The sequence below is a fragment of the Peromyscus maniculatus genome, chromosome 5 (genome assembly GCF_049852395.1).
Source record: "Peromyscus maniculatus bairdii isolate BWxNUB_F1_BW_parent chromosome 5, HU_Pman_BW_mat_3.1, whole genome shotgun sequence".
NCBI classification, from domain to species: domain Eukaryota; kingdom Metazoa; phylum Chordata; class Mammalia; order Rodentia; family Cricetidae; genus Peromyscus; species Peromyscus maniculatus.
Window position 1 is genome coordinate 144239921 of NC_134856.1, and position 25641 is coordinate 144265561.

Consider the following 25641-nt stretch of genomic DNA (forward strand, 5'->3'; position numbering starts at 1 on the left):
CAATATCTATCACAAATCCAGCCCTACAGAAGGTACTAGAAGGAAAACTCCAAATCAAGGAAGTTAGCTACACCCATGAAAACATAGACAATAGATAATCTCACACCAGCAAAAACAAAAAAAGGGAAACACACACACACACACACACACACAAACACACACAACCACCACCAACAACAACAACAAACAACAAACTAACAGGAATTAATAATCACCGGTCATTAAAATCTCTCAATCTCAATGAACTCAATTCACCAATAGAAAAAGACGGGCTAACAGAATGGATACAAAGACAGGATCCATCCTTCTGCTGCATACAAGAAACACACCTCAACATCAAACATAGACATAACCTCAGAGTAAAAGGTTGGAAAAACATTTTCCAATCAAATGGACCTAAGAAGTAAGCTAGTATAGCTATCCTAATATCCAACAAAATAAACTTCAAACCAAAATATCAAAAGAGATGGAGAAAGACACTTCATACTCATCAAAGGAGAAATCCATCAAGATGACATCTCAGTTCTGAACATCTATGCCCCAAATGGAAGGGCACCCACATTTGTAAAAGAAACATTACTAGAGTTTAAATCACACATCAAACCCCACACATGGACAGGTTGTTCAGACAGAAACTAAACAGAGAAATAACAGAACTAACAGACTTTATGAGCCAAATGGACCTAACAGATATCTACAGAACATTTCACCCAAGCACAAAAGAATTTACCTTCTCAGCACCTCATGGAACCTTCTCCAAAATTGACCATATACTTGGTCACAAAGCAAGTCTCAACAGATACAAAAAATTTGGAATAACCCCCTATATCTTATTAGATCATGATGGATTAAAGTTAGAGTTCAACAACAACACAAACTACAGAAAGCCTACAAACTCATGGAAACTGAATAACTCTCACCTGAATTACCACTGGGTCAAGGAAGAAATAAAGAAGGAAATTAAAAACTTCCTAGAGTTCAATGAAAATGAATGCACCACATACCCAAACTTATGGGACACAATGAAAGCAGTGCTAAGAGGAAAGTTCATAGCAGTAAGTGCCTGAATAAAGAATCTGGAGAAATCTCACATTAGTGACTTAGCACACCTGAAAGCTCTAGAACAAAAAGAAGCGGACACATCCAAGAGAGAGATAGCAGGAAATAATCAAACTGGGGGCTGAAATCAATAAAATAGAAACAAAGAGAACAATACAAAGTATCAGTGAAGCAAAGATACAGTTCTTTGAGAAAATCAACAAGATAGACAAACCTTTATCCAAAAGGCAGAGAGAGAATATCCAAATTAACAAAATCAGAAATGAAAAGGGGTACATAACAACAGACACTGAGGAAATCTAGAGAATCATTAGGTCACACTTCAAAAACCTGTACTTCACAAAATTGAAAAAATCTAAAAGAAGTGGACAATTTTCTTGATAGACACCACATAACAAAATTAAATCAAGATCAGCTAAACAATTTAAATAGACCTATAACCACTAAGGAAAGAGAAGCAGTCATTAAATCTCCCAGCCAAAGGGGAAAAAAAAACAAAGAAACAAAACAAAACAAAAAACAAACAAACAAGAAACTCAGGGCCAGATGGTTTCAGGGCAGAATTACACCAGAATTTCAAAGAAGAGCTAATACCAATACTCCTCAAATTGTTCCATACAATAGAAACAGAAGGAACATTTCCAAATTCTTTTTATGAGGCCACAGTCTCCCTGACAACCAAACCACACAAAGACTCAACAAAGAAAGAGAATTATAGACTAATTTCCCACATTAATATTGATGCAAAAATACTCAATAAAAAAATACTGGCAAACTGAATCCAAGAACACATCAAAAAGATCATCCATCATGATCAAGTAGGCTTCATCCCAGAGATGCAGGGATGGTTCAACATATGAAAATCTGCCAATGTAATCAACCATATAAACAAAATGAAAGAAAAAAACCCACAAGATCATCTCATTAGATGCTGAAAAAGCCTTGACAAAACCCAATATCCCTTCATGGTAAGTCTTGGAAAGATTAGGGATACAAGAAACATTATGGTGATATTTTATTGGTGCTGAAATGTGATTTTATTTGTATGTTAATAAATAAAGTTGGGGGGTCAGAGCTAATAGCAAGCCATATCAGAAGTCTGGCAGTGTTAGCACACGCCCTTAATTTGATCACATGGCAGGCAGAGTCTGTGTGTTCAAGGACATAGCCAGCTTGGCAACACGCGCCTTTAATCTCAATACCAACCATAGAGACCTGGAGATCTGTATAGACAGGCAGTGACAAGGAGGTCATGTGGTTGGGTTTACAACCAATGAACAGGCAGAACAGAAAGTTAATAAAAAGACAGACACACAGGAAGTAGGTCTCTTTCTCAGGGGAAGGACAGCAGCGGCAGCGGGTGGTAAGAAAGCAGTCTCAGTCTCAGCTCTTAGCTACTGCTCTCTGACCTCAGGGGCTTTTAACTCTGCATTTGGCTCTGTGTTTCTTATTTAATAAAACCGTTCAGAATTACATCTACAGAACATACCTAAACATAATAAAAGCAATAAAACAGCAAGCTGACAGCCAATATCAAATTAAATGGAGAGAAATTCAAAGCAATTCTATTATAATCAGAAATAAGACAAGGCTCTCCACTCTCTCCATACCTAGTCATTGTAGTATTTGAAGTTCTAGCTAGAGCAGTAAGACAACAAAAGGAGATCAAGGAAATACAAATTGGAAAGAAAGAAGTCAAAGTATCACTATTTGCAGATAATATTGTAGTATACATAAGTGACCCCAAAAATTCTACCAGGGAACTCATATAGCTGATAAACACCATCAGTGATGTAGCTGGGTATAAGATTAACTAAAAAAAAAAAAAAAAAGGTAGCTCTCTTATATACAAATGATTAACAGGCTGAGAAATAAATCAAGGAAACAACACCCTTCACAATAGCTACAAATAATATAAAATATCTTGGAGTATCTCTAATCAAACAAAAGACCTGTATGACAAGAAAGAAACTGAAGAAAATACTAGAAATGGAAAGATTTCCCATGTTCATTAACATAGTAAAAATGGCAGTCTTATCAAAAAGCAATCTATAGATTAAATGCAATCCCCATCAAAATTACAACACAACTCTTTACAGACCTTGAAAAAGCAATACTCAACTTCATATGGGAAAACAAAAAGCCCAGGATAGCTAAAACAATTCTGTACAATAAAAGAACTTTGGGAGGTATCATCATCCCTGATTTCAAGCTCTACTACAAACTATAGTGATAAAAACAGCATAGTATTGGCATAAAAACAGACAAGTTGATCAATGGAATTGAATCAAAGACCCAGATGTAAATACACACACACATGGACACCTGATTTTTGACAAAGGAGCCAAAACTATACAATAGAAGAAAGCATATTCAACAAATGATGCTGGAATAACTGGATGTCAGCCTGTAGAAGAATGCAAATAGATCCATATCTATTGCCCTGCACAAAACTGAAGTCCAAATGGATCAAACACTTCAACATAAATCTAGTTACACTGAACCTGATAGGCAAGAAAGTGGGAAATAGCCTTGACTGCATTGGCACAGGAGACAACTTCCAGAATAGAACACTAGTAGCATAGACACTAAGATCTACAATTAATAAATGGGACCTCATGAAACTGAAAAGCTTCTGTAAGGCAAAGGATACCATCAATAGGACAAAACAGCAGCCTACAGAATGGGAAAAGATCTTCGCCAACCCCTTATCTGACAGAGGGCTAATTTCAAAATATATAAAGAACTAAAGAAACTAGACATGAAAAAAAAAACAAATAATCCAATTTTAAAATGAGGTACAGATCTAAACAGAGAATTCTCAACAGAAGAATGGCCAAGAAACACTTAAAGAAATATTCTTAGCCATCAGGGAAATGCAAATCAAAATGATTCTGAGATTCCATCTTATACCTGTCAGAATGGCTAAGATCAAAAACACAAGTGACAACTCATGCTGGGGAGTATGTAGAGCAAGGAGAACACTCCTCCATTACTGGTGGGAGTAGAAACTTGTACAGTCACTTTGGAAATCAATATGGTGGTTTCTCAGAAAATTGGGAATCAATCTACCTCAAGATCCAGCTACACCACTCTTGGGCATATACCCAAAGAATGTTCAATCATACCACAAGCACACTTGCTCAACTATATTCATATCAGTTTATTCATAATAGCCAGAACCTGAAGACAACCTAGATGTCCCTCAATTGAAGAATGGATAAAGAAAATGTGGTACATTCACAAAATGGAGCATTCCTCAGCTGTTAAAATACAATGACATCGTGAAATTTGAAGGCAAATGGATGGAACTAGAAAAAAATCATCCTGAGTGAGGTAACCCAGACCCAGAAAGACAAACATGGTATGTACTCACTTATAAGTGGATATTAGTTGTAAAGTGAAGGGTGGACATGCTATAATCCACAGACCCACTGGTGGACTGGGGGTGAATGGGGATGGGAACATGAGGGATCAGGTTGAGGGAGAGTACTGAAAGAGACAACTGGAAAAGGGGGGCAGCATTTCTGGGGTAAGGTGGAAACTTAGTGCAATGGAAACTCCCAGGAATCTACAAGGATGACCCCAGCTAAGACTCCTAACAACAGTGGACACAGAGCCTGAACTGACTGTCTCCTGTAACCAGACACGACTTCCAGTAGAAGTACTGAGACACCAACCAGCCACCCAACCTTTGGCCTACAGTTTGTCCTGCCTATGTGATGTGCTGGGGTAAGGACAGTACAGAGATTGTGGGAGTGGCCAACCAATGACTGGTCCAGCCTGAGACCCAGGCCATGAGAGTAAACCCAGCCCTGACACTGCCTGAAGTGCTAGGACCAGAGGCTAGATGGCCCAGAGACCTAGGACAGAACCAAAGACAACTGGAGAAAAAAGTACCAACATAATGATGCCTAACAATATTATGCTGTACTTATAGATTGGTGACTACCCCAATTGTCATCAGAGAGCCTTCATCCAGTAACTGATGGAAACACATGCAGACACCCACAGCCAAACATTAGGCTGAGCTGGGAGAAGCCTGATGAAGAGAGGGAGAAATGACTGTACAAATCAGAGGTTTCAAGGACATCACAAGAAAACCCACAGAAACAACTAACCTGGACTCATAGGAGCTCACAGAGTCTGAACCAATAACCAGGGAGCCTGCATGGGACTGACCTAGGCTCTCTACATGTATGTAACTGTTGTGTGGCTTGGTCTACTTGTAGAACTCCTAACAGTGGAAGCAGGGGCTGTCCTTATGCTTTGGCTGGCTTTTGGGAACCTATTCCTCATACTGGGTTGCCTTGCCCAGCCTTAATAGAAGGGGAAGAGCTCAGTGCTACCTCAACTTGATATGTCATGCTTTGTTGATATCCATAGGAGGCTTGCCCCTTTCTGATCAGAAACAGAAGAGGAGTGGATTAGGAAGGGTGGGGCAGAGGGGAAGTACAGGAGGAAAAGGTTGGAGAGGGAGCTTCCGGCTCAGTGAGAGAGCCAGTCTCAAAAGAGATGATGGAAAACAATTGAGGAAGACACCAGACATCAACCTTTGTCATCCACATACTCACATGTGCATGCCTACACACGACACACACACGAACATGTACACACACATACACATAAAGATGCACAAATGACCAGCCAGCACATGAAGACAAATGTTCTCCATGAATTAGGGCAATAAAAGTTCAAGCCAAAAGACCCATCAGGATGGTTACTACCAAAAAACAAAGCCAAATGTGTGTTGTGAAAGATGAAGAGACAGAAGCTATGAAAAACGTAGTGTATCAGGTCCTCAAAAAACTTAAAACTAGAGCTGGGTATGGTGACACACACCTTTAATCCCAGGACTTAGGAGGTAGAGGCAGGCAGATCTCTGAGCTTGAGGCCAGCCTGGGCTACAGTATGAGTTCCAGGAGAGCCAAGGCTACACAGAGAAACCCTGTCTTGAAAACAAATTTTAATTAGAATTCTACTACAGTGTATAAATCAAAAAATAATTGAAAACAAGGTCTTCTGCTGTTTGAGACAGGGTATTGCTGTGCAGCCCAGGCTGGCCTCAACCTCCTGAGCACTATGATTATAGATGTGCACCTGAGATCAGAGTTTTGAAGATATATTTGTACTTCTGTATTTATAGTGGCATCATTCACAAAAGTGTGAAGATAGAAACATCCCAAGGGGATCAATGGGTGAGAGAATAGGCAAAACTGGGTACCATGACAGTTAACATCGTCCACTTGACAAGATCTAGAACCATCTGGGAGACAAGCCTCTGAGCATGCCTGTGAGGGGTCATCTAAATTAGGTTAATTAAGATGGGAAGACCCTCTCTGAATGTGGGTGGCACCATTCCATGGACTGGAGTGCCAGACTTTGTGAAAAAGAGAAAGCCAGCTGAGCACCTCCATCCTGGACTGTGGGTATGTGACCAGCTCAACTCTTGTCATTATGCCTTCCTTGTCACAGTGGACTATACCTACACCTGTGAGCCAAAACAAACCCTTTCTCCATTAAGGTGCTTTTGTCAGGGTGTTTTATCGCTCCAATGAAGCCAAACTACACAGTGAGGTCCTGTCATTCAGCTGACAAGAAGGCAGTAGGAGGAGGCACTTGACCCAAGTTCAATCTTTAGAACCCACAGAAAAGTGAAAAGATTTTAAAGCTAATTCCACCAAGTTGTCTTCTGACTGCCACAGCCATGGCACATGTATATACATACACACATACATGCAATAATTAAGTAGTTGGAAGCAAATTCCTTCAGTTGCTACTACCTCTGGCTCTGCTTCTATAAGCTTAGTTGTTGGGCTGGAGAGATGGCTCAGTGGTTAAGAGCACTGACTGCTCTTCCAGAGGTCCTGAGTTCAATTCCCAGCACCCACATGGTGGCTCACAACCACCTGTAATGAGATATGGTGCCCTCTTCTGGCCTGCAGGGATACATGCAGGCAGAACACTATATATAATAAATAAATCTTTTAAAAAATGTATATATAAAAAAAGCTTAGTTGTTGCTAAGTTGGTGGGGCTGGGGAGTTAACTCAGTTAAGTGCATGCCATACAAATTGTAACTTTCAAATTCCCTTGAACAAACCCGAGGGGAGCTGGGCAGAACCAGACAGATTAGCCACTTGCATTAGTTACTTATCTATTCTGTGATTAAGAAAACAAAACAAAAAAACCAAATAACAGAAACATGACCAAGGCAACTTGTGGTGACATATTGTGTATCCTAATAAAATTTGCCTGAAGATCAGAGGACAGAACAAGCCACTGGATTAAACATAGAAGCCAGGCAGTGGTGGCACACACCTTTAATCCTAGCACTCGGGAGGCAGAGATCCATCTGGATCTCTGTGAGTTCAAAGCCACCCTGGACTACATGAGATTGACTCAGTCTAGGACAGAAACAGAGCCAGGCAGTGGTGGCGCACACCTTTAATCCCAGCCCTTGGGAATCACACGCCTTTAATCCCAGCACTTGAAATCTCATGCCTTTGCTACCAGCATTTGGGAAGAACACACACACCTTTAATTCCAGTACTAAAAAGGAAGTCATATGGCTGAGAAAAGTATATAAGGGGTGAGGAGACAGGAACTAAAGGATTTTCGGCCGAAGCCCTTTGTGGCTGAAGGCTTTTTCAGCTACAGCCCTTTTTGGCTGAAGGCTTTTCGCTGGAGAGCTTTTGGCTGAGGACTCGGAGACATTCAGTCAGAGGATTCATGGAGTTGGTGAGGTGAGAAGTAGCTGTAGTGTTCCTTTGTCTCTCTGATCTTTCAGCATTTACCCCAATACCTGGCTCTGGTTTGTTTTTTGTTTTTTTTTTTTTCATCATAAAACCATTTAGGATTCCAGTAACAGCAACTAATAGAAGAAAACGTTTATTTGGGCCTACCGTTCCAGAGAGGTCATCATGGCAGAGCATCATGGCAGCAGGCAGCAGACGCGGTGGCAGGAACAGCTGAGAGTTCACCAAACCACAAACAGGAAGCTCAGAGAGCAAACCTGAAATGGCCGGAGGCCTTGAGACCTCCAAGTCCACCCTAGCAACCCGCTTCCTCCAGCAAGGTCACCCCACCGGGGACCATACATTCAAATGTCCAAGAATATGGGGGTGTACTGAGGATTTGGGGGGTTGCCAAGTTTTTCCAACGTTTGTGAGATGTACTTGTTCCTTCAAGATGGAGTAATGCGTATGTGGGGAGAAATAAATGTGTGTGTGCATGTGTGTGTAGAGGCCAAAGGCTGATTGATGATGGGTGTCTTCCTCAGTCATTCTCCACCTTATATTTTGAGACGGTGTCTCTCACTGAACCTGGCACTTACCGTTCCAGCTAGACTGGCTGGCCAGAGAGTCTCAGGATACGCATATCTCTGCCCAGAGCTAAGGCAGACATAGACATGCACCATGCCTGGCTTTTTATATGGGTGTAAGAGATCAAACTTGGGGCCTCATGTCTATAGTGAGCACTCTGCCCCAGAAGTATTCTTCAACACTGAATACCTGACTCTATTTTCTACCATACTGCAATACCATGCTGTGAGGCATATACAGAAATGGCTTTTTATTTCACTTTGATGAGTTGGAAAACAACATACCAACACAGTTTAAATCAAAACAGACTGATTTTTATGAAAATAAAGAGATGTTTCAACAACAAAAAGTTCTCCCTGGCACTTGCTTTGGCTGGGACCTTTGAAATTAAGGCCAAGGTGCTGATAAGTAATCGCCCTTGAAACATCCCCTCAGCACACAGTGTAGGGCCCCAAGGCTGACTTTGAGCAAATTCACTTAGTCTGGGAAGGTTCTGTGCTGTGTGTCTTGGGTCCCTTGTGGCTCACGTGCAGTGATGTGTGAGGTAGCTTTCTTCGTATTTCACAGACATTCCTGTTCCTGCTCTGACCAAGCAGGTGACTGTCGCAGGTGTGGGATCTTGGGACTGTCCTCTCCAGCCTATGCCTGTAACTCCATCTTCCAGTCTAGCTCTTCATATCCAGAGGGATGCTTTCTTCATCCATGGGTTGTTTAGGTTTTAACTGGCTGTTCAGTGTTAAAAAGGAGTATCTTAAACCACCTGCCATGCTGAAAAGAAAGGGAGAAAAATGAACATCCCACAGGCACTGTTAATGTTTTATAATTGCAGTCAGCTTAATTTGGATACAACTATTAAGATCTCTGGGGGTTTTTCCTCACAGGGTTGTGGATTGAGAATTTATTCTCTACAAATGTTTGGGACAGGAAAAGAAAATGAGTGCTCAGTTTTTATTGAATAAAGTATATGCAATGATTCTATAAATGATACCCAGGCCTGGAACCCAAATATGTGTTCAAAAGCATCACAGTCCCAACAGCATCCTCAGGACACAGCACTTCAAAAGGTCGCAAGGTAATGAGAGCCTCCTGGCAGGAGAAAGACCTGTGAATTGAATTTAGACCTCAGCCCTGAGATTCTTTATGACACATGTCCCCAGAGAGCATATGAAAATGATGTCTACAAACACAAAGGGCCTGGAGCAGGGGATGTGGCTTGGGGGTAGAGCACTTACTTGCCTGACATGCACATGGCCCTGGTTCCATCCCCAGCATGACAAACAGAATATTTCTCTTCGCCTTTTCACTTATTATATATCTAGTAATCATGTTACATCCCTTACTTTACTATGAGTTCACTTACCAAATATTTAACCCTATAAAGTTTAAGAGAGAGAAAATGTAGTCGCCACCAACCAACATCCCAATGTAGGCAACCGATACATTCTGCAAAGAGAGGGGGCGCATCACTGAAAGGAACTTGAGGGAAAATGCAGACATGTGAAACCTGAGGCCAGACATAGGGTTACTTTGCATAGAGGCCTGCATGGAATACCTAATGGCATGTGGCTTTATAAATAAATGACGTCAACTCAAACGGAGGAACAGAAAACTGCACTGTTTACTCCTCCTGCATTCCAGGCAAACGGTGGGAGAGCTGCCTTGTAATGTGCTTGCCAGCTCCCATCTTTATACCATCACTGCACATTTTGTCCCTGTCACCCCCAGCCTGAACAGAGCAGCCAGCTAAGTTCTAAGCAGAACTCTATACAAGCTACTTGAGGAAGCCACTGGGTGGAGTAGGTAAGAGTTGCTCACTCACTCTAGGAGCCTATGTGAATAGAAAAGTGTAGACTGGAATTCAGACCACTCTCTATTCAAATGTGTGTGTGTTTTCAAATGCACACAAGCATACACAAACACCTTTGTGCCAATCTACCAATCAAAGTTCATTGCTTTATCCGAGCATAAATGTCACTGAAAACTTCCTTCAGAAGAGTTTGTCCTCTTGGAGGACAGGTTCTCCCAGCAAGCCAAATTCCAGACTACAAAGTGATCACAGATAGTTGGATTATTTTTCTTTCCGGTTGATACTTGTTTTCCCAAATTATGCCCTCACCTGCCTCCAATTTTAAAGTAATAATCTTTTTCCTTTTTGAGTTAGCAACCTCACTCATACACTAGATAAGCAGAGGGATCACACAGACCCCCTGAGGGAGTCACAAGCGTCCACACACACTGCATCTCTGTCCACAGCAAAAGCAGCTTTTGGCACACAATTTCCATCTGGCTCCCACGTAGATGTTTAGTGCACGTTTCCAAAGCTTACCTTGATAGCTCCAACCACTGCTGTGGTCAGAGCCGAGTTGTAATAGCTGCAAAGAACTGTGGAGTACATCAACAGAAACCTGCGGGTAGGAGACAGAACGTGAGCACCGCCCTGCTCTGGGTGTCATGAAAGTTCTAGAACCTGGATCTAGACATTTATCATTTGGCTTTCTACAAGACATAGGCTCAGCTGTGCATAAGCCAAACCTGATTAGGTGTCCTGCCTTTCTCATCAGTGTGTCCACAAAGTGAGGGAAAGAAAAGGATTTCTTATCAACATGTATGAATTCCACAAGTTTGATTATGACATCTTCATACAGTATACAGTATATTTTGATCACATCCAACTCCTACTACCCCCTTGTCAGTTATTCCCCTTTCTATTTTCAAGAGACTTTTGTTTTTGTTGGGGGAAGTCTTTTGTCTTTGTTTTTTGGTGGCCCAGCACATTTTTTTGTTTGTTTGTTTGTTTTTGTTTGAGACAGAGTGGGTCTCTCTGTGTAGCCCTGGCTGGCCTGGAACTCACTGTGTAGACAAGGCTGGCCTTGAATTCAGAGAGATCCACCTGCCTCTGTTTTCCAAGTGCTTGGATTCCATGCCTGTCAAAATGTCCTTGTTTTGATAGAAATGTTATTAGTTGTGTCAGGCCACTCTGGAAAACACCTTGGCCTGCCTGCAGACTCAGTAGCTGGGGGCCAGATCCCATTACCCATGTGCCAGAGTGTGGGCAGCCAGGACATTTACTTCCCACTGCACTGGGCTAGAGGCGGGGATCACGGGCTAACAAACTGGAGTTGCTGGGAATGAACCCCAGTCCTTCCTAACCAAGGGTTTGAAGATAGAGAGGCTGCACTCCTCCATATGCCCACTAGATGTCCTCAGAGAAGGTAAATAGAGGAAATTTTTGTTGTTTTTTTGTTTTGTTTTTCAAGACAGGTTTCTGTGTGTAGCACTAGCTGTCCTGGAACTCAATCTGTAGACCAGGGTGGCCTTGAACTCACAGAGATCCACCTGCCTCTGCCTCCCAGGTGCTGGGATAGAAGGTGTGTGCTACCATCACCCAGTTTTGGTTTTTTGTTTGTTTTAGAAATTATTTTTAAATGGGGCTCAGCTTGTAATATGTTCAGTAGGCAAGGATGGGGACTTGTGTTTAGATCCTGAGCTCACATGTGTTTTTGTTTGTTTGTTGTTGGTTTGTTTTTGTTTTGTTTTTAGAAAAAGCCAGGTGGGATGGTGAACACATGCAATCCCAGGACTAGGAGACAGAAAGAGGAGAGAAGGTCTTTGGGCTAGCTGGTCACCCAGTATAGCCAAATCAGGGAGCTCTACGTTCAGTGGGAGACCCTTTATCAAAAACCAAGGTGGAGAGCAATAGAGGAGATACCTGATATCAACCACTGGCCTTCAGACACATGTACACACATGGGCATGTCTACACAACTAGACACACACACACACACACACACTATAAATTATTTTTAAAGAAACATTTCTACATGCAAGGGCACTGGATAAGACCAAGACCTTGATTTAAAAAAAAAAAAAAAGCCTTCATTAATTTCTTACATGGTGTTTTACTTAGGGTTACTATTGCTGTGATGAAATACCATGACAAAGATACTTGAGGAGGAAGGGTTTATTCAGCTTACACTTCCACAACACCGTTCATCACTGAAGGAAGTCGGGACAGGAACTCAAACAGGGCAGGAACTCAGAGGCAGGAGCTGATACAGAAGCCATGGAGGAGAGCTGCTCACTGGCTTGCCCAGCCTGCTTTCTTCTAAAACCCAGGACCAGCAGCCCAGGAATGACACCACCCACAGTGAAGTGGGCCCTCCCCCATCAATCACTAACCACAGCCAGACCTTATGGAGGCATTTTCTCAATTGAGGTTCCCAGCTGTAGCTCGTGTCAAGTTGGACAAAACTACCCAGCACACATAGGAAATCACATCACTTGGTTTCTGTTTGTATTTATTTAGTTATTTACTTATTTTTTAGTTCCATACAATACAAGCCAGCATATGCACGAGTGTAGTGCATATGTTTAGACAATAAAAGCCAATTTACACGCCTGCTACAGACTGTAACGGTGCCATGGTGCTCACTCTTGTCAATATGAGTAGACTTAGGATCGGCACAGAAAAGCACTACCTGGCACTTCTGTGAGGGAATTTCCAGGAAGGTTTAACTTTAACTGGAGGGAAAGCCCACCCCAAATATGGGCAGCACAACCCCGGGGGTTCAGTCCCAAATTGAATATAAAGGAGCACTTGAGCTGACATCAGGATTCATCTCTCTCTGCTTTACCACAGATGCACTGTGACAGCGTCTTACTCTCTCCTGCCACCGTCCTGCTCTGCCAAGATGGACTGTACTCCCCAACAGTGAGTCACAGCAAGAGAAAAGGTTGCTTTCATCTTTGACTCCAGGCTCATACCCACAGTCACAGGTAGGTCATAGAAGCAAGACTCTCTCCTCCTCTCCTTGGAAGAGGTTTATATTTCTGTCTTTCTTCTCCTTCTGTCTTGGAGTTGGCCAAAAGAAACTCTCTGACTTATCTCATCTGGCAAATGATCATAAGAACCCCATTTCTGAAGGTATCCCACATCTAGAAGAAAGGAAACTACAGAGAGAGAATGGGAAACATCTAAACAGAGGCTTTCCTTTCTTTTCCAGGCTTGCCCCACACTGTCCATCAAGGTGAGAACACACCCTGTCTGTCCAATTGCATCTCCACACCACAGTTCACATTTCAATCCTGTCTATGCCATGACAACTGAGCACTTGGAGATTTTTTTTAAAAAAGGGAAACAAAGATGAACCTTGCATTCACCAGGAGAGCAGTGTACCCCACCTCCAAGGTTGACCCTCCCAAGACTTTCTGCATTTTTTCCCTCTAGCTGCTCATCTGTATCCTTTAAACTATCTACCCTTTATAACAAGATTCAGGGTATCTGGTGTTTTCTTAATGAGTTTTGCAAGCTGCTCTAGCAAATGGTTTGGACTCGAGGAAGGTGTTATGAGAACCCCAGTTTTAGTTAATGCTCTGGAAGTTCTGGACTTGTGGGCTGGGGAGATAACTCAGCTGGTATAGTACATAAGGACCTGAGTTCTATCTCTAAGACTCATGGGGGGTGGGGGAGCTGGGCATACTTATAACCCCAGCACTGTGATAGGTGGATCCCTAGGGCTTGATGGCCAACCAATCCAGCCGAGTCAGCGACTTCCAGGCCAGTAAGAGGTCCTGTCTCTAAAAAACAAGGCAGAGAACTTTGGAGAATTTATACCCCAGAATTGTTTTGACCTCTGTGTTTTGGTACCGGCAGGGGGCAGGGGGAGTGGAAGGAACCAGAGAGACAGAAGAGAGAATGGGAGGAGAGAGGGAGAGAGAGGAGAGAGAGAGGCAGGGAGGAGGAGAGGGAGAGAGAGGAGAGAGAGAGGCAGGGAGGAGGAGAGGGAGAGAGAGACGTTCTGGACTCCAAGTGGTCCTAGAGTGGGCCAGGATCTGCACTACCTCCAGGTGGATGTGTCAGAACTGAACTGGAAGACACCAGCTGACTGTCCCTGGCAAAACAACTTACATGCTTGTGGGGGAAATCCCTAGGACTTCCTCAGCTGCAGAAGTGACTGACCTATGTAGTGAGTCTACAGTAGGAAAAGCTGGGTTTGAATTGGTTTTTCTACTCGAAGCCTAAGTGCATTATTTTCTGCAGTTCAAAGAATTTCAAATAATCCCAGCTTCTTCAGCTCTGGGAAGACTCTGAAATGTGCTAAAGATGTACAAGGGCACAGGCTGACCGTGGTGTGCCTTTGTGAAGCTTTGATGTTCTGTTAATATCTGCCTTATCGACACTTGCTCAACTATGTTCATTGTGGGAACCCAAATTACTCAGGGTCAGAGAATCCGAGCTTGCTTTACCCAACAGGGCTGCATAAGGGAATGATTTGGCCACGGGTGTGGTTATCAGATGTTTAGAAGTCTACACTTGGCTGTATGTTGTGCTTTGATCTTGAAAAGGGGAGGTCTTTTGCTTTGCCCCTTGGCATTGTATAAAAAGTACTTTGGAATAAACCTCGGGGTGACTGGGTATTGACCCAGGGCCCTCCCGAAGCTATCCTGTATCTCTGTCTTTCTTATCGTCTCTATCTTTCTATCATTTCCGCATTCCTCTCTCCTCCCCACAGAACCCTTCGACAGGTCAGAGCTGGACTCCAGCAGCTCCCATAGTTCATAGCAGCATTATTCATAATAGTCTGAACCTAGAAACAACCTAGATACCCCTCAACCGAAGAATGAATCAAGAAAATGTGGTATGCTGGGTGGTGGTGGTGCACACCTTTAATACCAGCACTCGGGAGGCAGAGCCAGGTGGATCTCTGTGAGTTTGAGGACAGCCCAGTCTACAGAGAAAGATCCAGGACAGGCACCAAAACTACACAGAGAAACCCTGTCTTGGGGGAAAAAAAAGAAAGAAAGAAAGAAAGAAAGAAAGAAAGAAAGAAAGAAAGAAAGAAAGAAAGAAAGAAAGAAAGAAAGAGAGAAAGAAAAGAGAGAGAGAGAGAGAGAGAGAGAGAGAGAGAGAGAGAGAGAGAGAGAGAGAGAGAGAATGTGGTACATATATACAATGGAGTATTACTCAACTGTAAAAAAAAAATGACATGAAATTTGCAGGCAAATGGATGGAACTAGAAAACATCATCCTGAGCGAGGTAACCCAGACTCAGAAAGACAAACATGGCATGTACTCACTCACAAGTGGATACTAGATGTAAAGCAAAGGATAACCAGTCTACAACCCACAGCTCCAGAGAAGCTAGAAGAGGAGATGGGGGATAGGTCAGTGGGGGTGACGGGGGAGAAGGCTGGGAGGAGCAGGGGAGGGATGAGGGGGGATCTATGGTTGGTAATGTAAAAATTTCTTTAAAAAAATACAAAAATCTGCCTTATCAAGAGACCATGCAGATACCTGCATCCTGTGTGCAAGCCCTCCTCAGAGTCCACCCTTCTGCCGGGCTGCCTCTTTAGAAGTATAGGTTGAAAATCCAAAAACCAGAAGTGTGTGTGTGTGTGTGTGTGTGTGTGTGTGTGTGTGTGTATGGGGGGGGCGGAAAATAAAACTCTGGGCACTATGAGCAGGGAATCTGATGTCTTTGTGTTTCTATTAAAGAGCATATTGCTTCCTTGGGGAGATCAAAGGTCCTGGGACAGGTTAGAAATAGATTAGGATAATCCACTTGTGTGGTGATATTTAATTTGTGCTGAAATGTGTGATATTTTATTTGAATGTTAATAAATAAAGTTTGCCTGGAGATCAGAGGTCATAGTCAGCCAAAAATAGAAGTCAGGTGGTGGTGGCACATGCCCTCAATCTGATCACATGCAGGCAGAGTCTCTGTGTGTTCAAGGACTCAGCCAAGCGTGGTGACACACGCCTTTAATCCCAATACCAACCATAGAGACCTGGAGGTCTATATAGACAGGCAGTGATGAGTAAGTGATGTTGTGGTGATATTGTGTTCCCCAAAATATTGTGCACCCCTAATAAACTTATCTGGGGTCAGAGAACAGAACAGCCACTAGATATAGAGGCCAGAAAATGGTGGCACACATGCCTTTAACCCTAGCCTTCTGGAGGCAAAGATCCACCCGTATCTCTGTGAGTTCAAAGCCACACTGGAAACAGCCAGGCATGGAAGTGATGGCAGAAAGCAGAAAGGTATATAAGGCGGGAAAACCAGGAACTAGAAGCTTTTGGCTGGTTAAGCTTTTAGGCTTTTTAGCAGCAGTTCAGCTGAGATTCATTCTGGATAAGAAGCTTCCAGTCTGAGAAAACAGGATCAGCTGAGGAATTGGTAACGTGAGGTGGCTGTGGCCTGTTCTGCTTCTCTGATCTTCCAGTGTTCACCCCAATAACTGGCCCCAGGTTTGTTTTTATTAATAAGACTTTTTAAGATTCGTGCTACATGATGTGGCTGGGCTTAGAGCCAATGAGAAGGCAAACAGGAAGGCAATAAAGGCAAAGGTTAGACAGGAAGAGGTTCTCTTAGGAAGCTATGGCAAGGTGGAAAACTAAGGTTAGTTGGCGGCTATTGCTTTGATCTCTACAGCTTGCACCTCTGTATTTGACTCTGTGCTTCTTATTTAATAAGACTATTTAGAAATTCATCTACACACTTGGACAACAGGAAGCTGGTACCAGCTGGTAAAGGAATGATCGGGAACCTGTAATCTCTTAGCAGAGTGGCCTTTTTCAAGTTGAGGCTGCCAGTCTGCACTTGACTTGCATGCACTGAATATTTGAGCTCCTGTGGTCGATCTCACCTTCCTGAAGCACTCGGGCTCCATAGCCTATTTGCCAAACCTTAATCACACACTGAAGTTTCCAGAGGATTGGTGTAACCTCACCATAACTCAAAGGGAAATAAACACCTACCCTTTCAACATTCTATTGGCTTTGTAACAAGCTTATTCAAAATGTAGTAAAGTCCAGTGAGACAGCTCAGCACATAAAGGCCCTTGCCTCCAAGCCTGACAACCTATGCTCAATCCTTGGGATGGATATGGTGAAAGAAAAGAACAAACTCCACATTCACACTATGGCAGCATGTGGGTGCTACACACAAACACACACACACAAACTTTGAGAATCTCCTGCCTCAACCTCTCGGGTGATGGACCTATAGGCATGTTCCACAATGCACAGCTTAGCATTTCCTACTGACCCCTTTCTATGTGTTTAATATGTTCCAAATCTGCTTTATAATTAAATCTTCAGTATGCATACCCTAGCCTCATGAAAAGATAAGGTTAAGCAACTTATCCACAAACCCAGAGCTAATTAGTGGCAAATCCAGGATTGAACCTCCACTCATGTGCTGTGTGTGGCACATGGGTGGAGAGACACACAAATACACACACACACAGTAATAATAAATGAAGAACTCCAACAGGATAACTATTAAATCCAATAAAGCTAAAGAAAGAGTTAATGGAAGCTAGAGAGATGGCTCACTAGTTAAGAGCACTTACTGCTCTTGCAGAAGACCTGGGTTTAGGTCTCACCACCCACATAGTGACTCAAAATACCTATAACTCCAGTTCCAGGGGACCCAGCATTCTCCCCGACCCCCATAAATATTGGAAATGTTTGGACCAACAAAAAATATAAAGTCTGTACTTCCAGCACAGACACATTTTTTAAAAACATCTTCTACCTGTGTGTGTGCAGTGGAGATGGGAGCACTGTCCAGAGAAAGTCAAGAGAAACATAGGAAACAGGATTCTGATAGAGCAGACAGACAGACAGACAGAGGGCATATTTAGATCCGACTTGTCAAGAGATACTATCAACCAACTCTTCTGCTCATGTACAGTGTCTTACCCCAAAAGACAGGAAAGAAGAAACTGAATGATAAATAATACGTTCTTCCAGTGGCTGAATTCAGTGGCCTGGAATGAAAAAGATCCATGGTGAAGTTAGTGACAATTTGGTTTAACACCAGTTGGCACAGCCTTACAACTTTGGTGCTGTTGATGTATTAATAATAATTATCCACTTCTATCAAAGACACATACAGTAAATATCAATTACTATTTAAACAAGGGCTTATTATACTACTCTCCAAAATTTGGTGTATGTTTTTTTTTCCTTTTTGGTTTTTTCGAGACAGGGTTTCTCTGTGTAGTTTTGGTGCCTGTCCTGGATCTCGCTCTGTAGACCTCGAACTCACAGAGATCCGCCTGGCTCTGCCTCCCGAGTGCTGGGATTAAAGGCATGCGCCACCACTGCCTGGATTGGTGTATGTTTTAAAGTTTCCATTATGAAAAGATTTTGTTACTTAAAAAGTGGTTCTCTGATTCCCTATGTGTACCATGGCATGAGTACACCCACTCCCCCACAATAATAATAATTGTAGCACAAATCTTAGAAGGTCTCATTAATAAAAAAACAAAAAACAAAAAAAAAAAAACTCGGGGCCAGGTATTGGGGTGAACGCTGAATGATCAGAGAAACAAAGCAAGCCACAGCCACCTCACCTTGCCAGTTCCTCAGCTGATCCTGTTTCCTCATACTGGAAACCTCTGTGTCCTCATCTGAAATGAATCTCAGCTGAACTGTTGCTCAAAAGCCTAAAAGCTTAACCAACCTATGGTCCTCACACCTTATATACCTTTCTGCCATCACTTCCTGGGATTAAAGGCGTGAATCACCATGCCTGACTGTTTCCAGCGTGGCTTTAAACTCACAGAGATCTAGATGGATCTCTGCCTCCCAAGTGATAGGATTAAAGGTGTGTACCACCACTGCCTAACCTCCATGTTTAATATTCTGGCTGTTCTGTTCTCTGACCCCAGATAAGTTTATTAGGGTGCACAATATTTTGGGGAACACAATATCACCACAAGTAATAATAAATGTAATAAATTAAAAACCAAGAGCTAGAAGTATTTATGTTAATAGTGAATAAAAATTATTTACTTCTGACATCACAAACCCAGGGAGGGTTATTTAGTAATATTCTTTAATATATAGATTCTTCACCAGCCTATACTTTAATAGATGTAAGTTTTCTATTATTTCTTTAAGGATGAATTGATAGTGGTAACATTTGAAGAAACAGCATCTACAAAGCATTCTATATTATGAATTCTTTTCATTTTGTACTTTTTGAGGTTTTTAATCAGAAAAAAAGTCCATTCTTTAAATCCCTCTTTATCAGTTACAACATATTACATATATTTTGGCCCTGCTGTAGGGAAGGTCAAATGAATATATTCCAAAGACCTGGTTTACTAACACAAGGGATTTTATCTGTGTAGCAGGAATTCTAAAAGGTCTTGTAATAAAAAACCTGGAGCCAGTTATTAGGGTAAATACTAAAAGAGCAGAGAGACAAAGGAACAAGCCATTGCCACATCTTACCTCTAGGACTCCCCAGCCTGAAAAGGCTTCAGTTCCTGTCTCCTCATGCCTTATATACCTTTCTCTGTCCAGCCATCACTTCCTTCCTAGTGCTGGGATTAATGGCATGTGTGCTTCCCAAATACTGGGAGAAATGTGTGAGATCTCAAGTGCTGGGATTAAAGGCATGTGACTCCCAAGTATTGGGATTAAATGTGTGCCACCACTGCCTGGCCTCTATGTTTAATCTAGTGGCTTGTTCTGTTCTCTGATCTTCAGGCAAATTTTATCAGGGCACACAATACATCACATGTCTCTGACTTGATTTCCCAGAGGCAGAATCAAAGCATAGTTAATAATCTACAAACTATGTAAGTCCAAAGTCCAGAACTCACTTCCCAGAATAGTGAGTCACCGAAAACTTTGGCCTTTCCATCTTTCCCAGTCTACTCACTCATTCTTCTTTTAAAGAGGAGTGAATATTTTACTCCATGTTATCCATCAGCTTCCAACATATTTAACTCAAACTTTATACTGATGTACATGAATTCCTCTTTATCATATTTGGTACAAATTCTAAAACTGATTCAGCCATGGCCCCAAGTGAGCAGCTGAAAGATCTTGGTACAATTCAGTGAACATTACAACAGTTATGGAGTGAAAGCAGGTCATCTCTTCCTGTTAGGGGCACTCTCATTTTCATTACTAATTATAGTGTACATCGTGCATCTGGTCATCTCTTGTCATACAATACTTAAGGTATACTCATATTTTATTTTAAGCTTTCTATTACAGTTGTCTGTGCGTGTGTGTAAGTGTAGGGCTGACACACAACAAACACATGGCAGTCAGAGGACAATTGGCTGGAATCAGCTCTCTCCATTTGTAACGTGGGTCCTGTGCATGGAACTTAGGGTATCAGGCTTGGCAGCAAGTGCCTTTACCTGCTCAGCCATCTCACCAGCCCAAAAGAGTTGCATTTTAAACATTACAGCTTTAGTATTTTATCAGTTTAGGGAAATTCTCTCAATCTCCCCTTCCCGTTGTGGCAATGAAGCTCAAACCCACAGCTTGTGCATGCTAGCCAATTTTCTACCATTGAGCTACATCCCCAACCCTAGACATTGTTCTTATGACTTTAAATATATTTTTCTAATTATCATTTTCTTCTTAATAATTCTACAAAGCTCTTTGGTCCGACTGCAGTTTCAATGTCTGGCAATCACTCAATTCAAAGAGCTCTGTCCAAATCTCCAGAGTTTCAAATTGAAGAGTCCAGACAGGGCAAACAATGGGCATTCCAGCACCACATCAGGAGGCGACATTCTCCTATACTATAAGGACTTAATAAATTACAGACATCTCTCCACCAACAATAGGGCTACCTCCCGATTATCCTATAGAGTGAAAATACAATAAAGTCAAAGATGCATTAAGCACACTCACCCTAGCAGACATCATAGCTCAGCCTCACCTACCTTAACCATGTTCTTTACATAGGCCATACTTACCTGCTGAAAGTCTCCAGTAGAAACACTAATAATGACAGTTGGGATGATCATGAAACAGGCATTGTAGAAAAGCACTCCATATTTCCCCAGCTCCTGTGAGAATAAGAAAACTGCATTCAACTTTAAAGATACAAGGCATTGTGTCTCCTGGGTCAATTTGTCTATTTATGTGTATCAGGCTGGCTCTGTGCTATAAGACTTTTGGCCAATGTCTTGTAAAATAGAACATTTTACTGTGTTGTAACTTCAGAACAAATATTCGTTCCACACCAACTACATATGTAATGGATGGAAACAGGAGGCCTTTGATGTTCTCAACACTCCACTCTTAAGCACATTATTCAAAATAGGAAGTCTGAAACGAGATAATGAAAATTTAAAATGTTAACCAACTCTTTTCAAACATCTGCTCCATCCATTAAAGAATAGCAGCCTTCTGTGTTTGCTTTCACTAAAGTGGCCACCCACTTCTCTGCCAAAAAAAAGGGTGACATATTGTATTTTCAGGAAGGCAATGAGCCTGTTGTTGTAAAACTGTCACTATTCAAAGAAACAAATGGGCATACAGATTTTAAAAATAGGTCACAAAAAAGCACCCATCAGTCAGGGAGAACTCCCTCACAAAGCACAAAGAGCTCAGAACAAAGACCCATATGCCTGGGCCACCCCAGACAGCTTCCGGTCACAGCTGGGGCTGGGTGAGGGCTGGGGGCAGCACACCAGGCAGCCCCAACAGCTTGCAATCCGAAGAGGTGGCTACCACTGGAGGACATGACAAATGACCATCCAGCCATCTCACTTCATGATGAGGAAACAAGTTTGGAGAATTGAAGGTTTAAAGGTGGAATGGCCTATGAGTTACCAAAGCTTGTGCCTGGAAACCTACATGCCAGACTAATGCTCTTGGAGCTAATATCATGACACCACCACTCCTTCTGAATTTGTCATAGTCATTAGTGATGCTGCTTTAAAAAATGAATTTGCTCTTCCAAATATATATATATATATATATATATATATATATATATATATATATATTCTGATTGTACATCTAAACTAGTGATATCTTTTCCTAAGTAACTTCCAACCAAACTTTGACAATACCAAGAATAACAAGGTCTTATACACACAAGATAAGTAAGAAGAAATTAGTTTCTACATCACAGGATATGCATCAAGTTACATGCCAACTGAACATGTTCATTTTCATTTTTCATGTCATTTCAGGAGCCAGATGGCACAGGCAAAAAGCTGCAGGAGGGAAGTTGGGTACCTTCGGGTCCATTTTCTGTTTGGTATAAACTCCATTTGCTGCTGTGAAGATATCATTCAAGAATACAAAAATGTAGCCTTCCAAGTTGAATGCAAGGTCAGAGCTGGCAGGGAGAACAGGAAGGGGAGGCCATTATAAAGACGCTCTCACTGTGGCCTTAGAGCCTGCTTGCTTGTCCTTTGTCTAGCCAAATCTATGTGCAGTGCTAGCGCCATCTTTTCTGGGGAAATTATCCTCCCACTGGTAGTGAGTTGTTGATGCCTCTGATTCCTCCCAGACAGAGAGAACAAGACAGATGATCAGGTGACCTCAGTGTAATTACACTTAGCTCAAGACCCAGGGACCTGAACTGTCTTAACTGCAAAATTCTTTATTTGTTAAATGACAGGTTGGCACAGTAATTACTGAGCTGTGACTGTCCTGAGGGCATGCTTTGCCCACCCACCAGTATCCCTGCTTATTCTAAGCATGGCCATCCCCAGGCTACAGCTCATGTTAGACAGCTGGGAAATGACACCTCCATCTGGTGCCCAGGCAGTCCCTTGTATGTCAAAAGGTGAAGCAAGGACCTATGTGCCTGCGCAAACCTTCCAATGTTCCTTTCTTCCAGGACTTTGAAGCACCTCAGCAATTTCCATCCTAAATAAATAGCACCAACATAAAAATGTGAGGGGATATGACAGGAATGAGGCAGATAACCGTAACTGATATGTGATGTGATTCACCTACCTGCACTTCCTGCTTACCCCAGACCCAGGTTATAATTCATAATATAAACTGTCAGAAGTCAAACCTTTCATATACCCCCTTAGGATGAGTACCTGGGGCTTGTGAATTTAGTTAATTAGCTAGCTGGTTACTTGGTTATTACTGAAACAAGGTTTTACTACATTTGCCCAGGAGGATCTGCAACTCAGACAATACTCCTTTGTAGATATCTACCCTTGTATTAGATAATACCACAGGCAAGTAACGTTGCTTCTCACTGGTTGTGAACTGCTAATTTAATGAGCAAGTAAAAAGGAATATAAATCATATTACTATTTTTTCATGTACAGTAATTCACAGAAAAATGAAACTTGAAGCAGTTGGACACTGAGATTTGCATAACATTTTAGCAAAGGAAAGAGGGTTTCAGTGTCCAGAACCAAACTAAGACCTAGCAGGAAACACCAAGGAAGCACCAGCAGGGAAAGGTTATTTTAGAGTTGAATTATGCACACTCATCTCAGTGTCAACTGTCTGTGTCCAGCAGCAGAAGTGGCCGCTCCTGTTGGTCACTTCCACAAAGAGAGGCTATGCCCAGTTGTCAGTCACAAAGGACAGCAAAGCCTCCTTGCATCTCTTGGTTCTCAATGACCTTTAACTTCAGAACAACCCTGATGCCAAAGCAGCATGTTTTGGTTAATCGATCTGTGTTACTTTGGAGGCTTCCTGTTCATAAACGCGGCCTGCAGGAAATGCTGGAGGGAGCTGAGTCTGTACTGGTTCCGTGGGCTACTGGGTTTGCAAAGATGTCCACTGAACAGAACTATTAAATTCAACTTGTCTATAGTTTTCCTTTGGGGGCTGGACAGGTAGTTCTATTGGTAAAGCATTTGTCACACAAACACAAGGATCTGAATCCAATCCTCAGAATCCACATTAAAAACCCTTCCGAGCCATGTGGTGGTGGCACACGCCTTTAATCCCAGCACTTGGAAGGCAGAGGCAGGCGGATCTATGTGAGTTGGAGATCAGCCTGGACTACAGAGCTAGTTCCAGGACAGCCAGAGCTACACAGAGAAACCCTGTCTTGAAAAAAAAATTAAAAATAAATATATAGCCTTTCATTGTAATCGTAGAGCTAAGAAGGGGAGACAGGTGGATCCCTAAGACTCTCTGGCCGGCCAGCCTAACTAAATCAGTAAATCCCAAGTCAGTGAGGAACTCTGTCTCAAGAAATGAAATAGACAATTCTTGAGGAATGATGTTGACCTCTGGCCTGCACATACACAAGTGCACATATACACACTTCCATATACACGTGAATACAGCACATACATATGAAATATTTTAATGAAACAACTAAACTCTAATTTTGAATGAGCAGGAAAACCGAGGCTTTTAGAGGCATGGGGAAAAGGCACTTCCTGGGAGAGCTTTAGATTCCAGAGTCCTGCCTCCTCTAGGAGCCAAGAACGCCCAGGAGTGGCATGGGAACTCCTTGAAGCATGGCCTGCTCCATTCTTACCCATCATTCACTGGACCAGCAGTGAGAACAAAGTGTATGAAGAATACAAATGCCATACAAAATAGAGCATATTCAGGGTCAGCCAGTGTGGCTCTCGTTTGGGGCATTCCTAGATATTCTCTTTCAACATTTCCAGCCATGTGGCTTCCCTGGGTGAATGAGATACAAGAAAAGGGACACATGTCCCTTCTGGACAAAAGTTTTATGAGCCAGTGCAGAAATCCCCATAACACCTTTTCCTTCCTGGATCACTGAGGAAGACGGAGGTAGAACCTCTTGGCTGGGTCCCTGGGTTCAATAAATAGAACCCACTCATAAGCACTGACTGCTGGGGGTTTACAGTCAAGGAAGTGTACATGTGATGTATAGAAACAGTGAAATGCTGGGCTTGTTTATTACAGCAGGTGAACCTGGCTCATCCCAACTAAATCTGATCAACAACTATTTGTACAGGGGTTGGCTAACTTTGGTAGACAGGACATTATCTCTTGAAGGGATTGACCAAAGGCACCAAAAATAGGACACACAGAACAGTAGTGGGCCTGCTCAGGGCCCTGGAACGGGATGTGGTGGTCGGCTGATGGTTATGATATGAAGATACTTCAGACAGGCCAACTAGGCTTCCCAAAGCAGGATGTAAACAACAATGGGCGGCAGTAGGCCAAGCTAGCTTGGTCAAGTCTAAGTTATTTCAGGAACTTTCTTACCAAGAAACATGTGCGGAGTTCTGGTACCCTTTCCCCTAGAGAACTTTTCACCTTTGGGGGTAATTAAACCCCTTACATACTCTTGCATCTCTTTTTGTATTAAAATTTTTATAAGTGTATTTTGCTCGCATGTATGTATGTGTACCATGTGTGTACCTGGCACCCAAGGAGGTCAGAAGAGGGCATTGGATCCCTTGGAACTAGAGTCATGGATAGTTGTGAGCCACCATGTAGGTGCCAGGAACTGAACCTGGGTCCTCTTGGCCACTGGGCTATACCTACTCTTGAATCTTATACGTCTAT

The 25641-nt window shown here is 42.4% G+C and overlaps 1 protein-coding gene across 8 annotated transcripts in view; it reads right to left on the bottom strand.

Annotated features, from left to right (window-relative positions):
- Positions 1–8619: 8619 nt before the first annotated feature.
- The window catches only part of Slc35d2 (solute carrier family 35 member D2), a 37422-nt gene continuing 20400 nt past the window's right edge, over positions 8620–25641 (bottom strand). For 4 of the 8 annotated variants that reach the window (XM_076573550.1, XM_076573548.1, XM_076573547.1 and 1 more), the window contains 6 exons: positions 22399–22501; positions 21126–21218; positions 18094–18161; positions 10711–10789; positions 9745–9827; positions 9159–9486 (listed from right to left, as the gene is read on the bottom strand). In XM_076573550.1, the coding sequence (XP_076429665.1) occupies positions 9360–9486; positions 9745–9827; positions 10711–10789; positions 18094–18161; positions 21126–21218; positions 22399–22501 (553 nt within the window). In that variant the 3' untranslated portion in view covers positions 9159–9359. The other 4 variants (XM_076573552.1, XM_006981730.4, XM_016000280.3 and 1 more) reach the window with 3 other exon arrangements.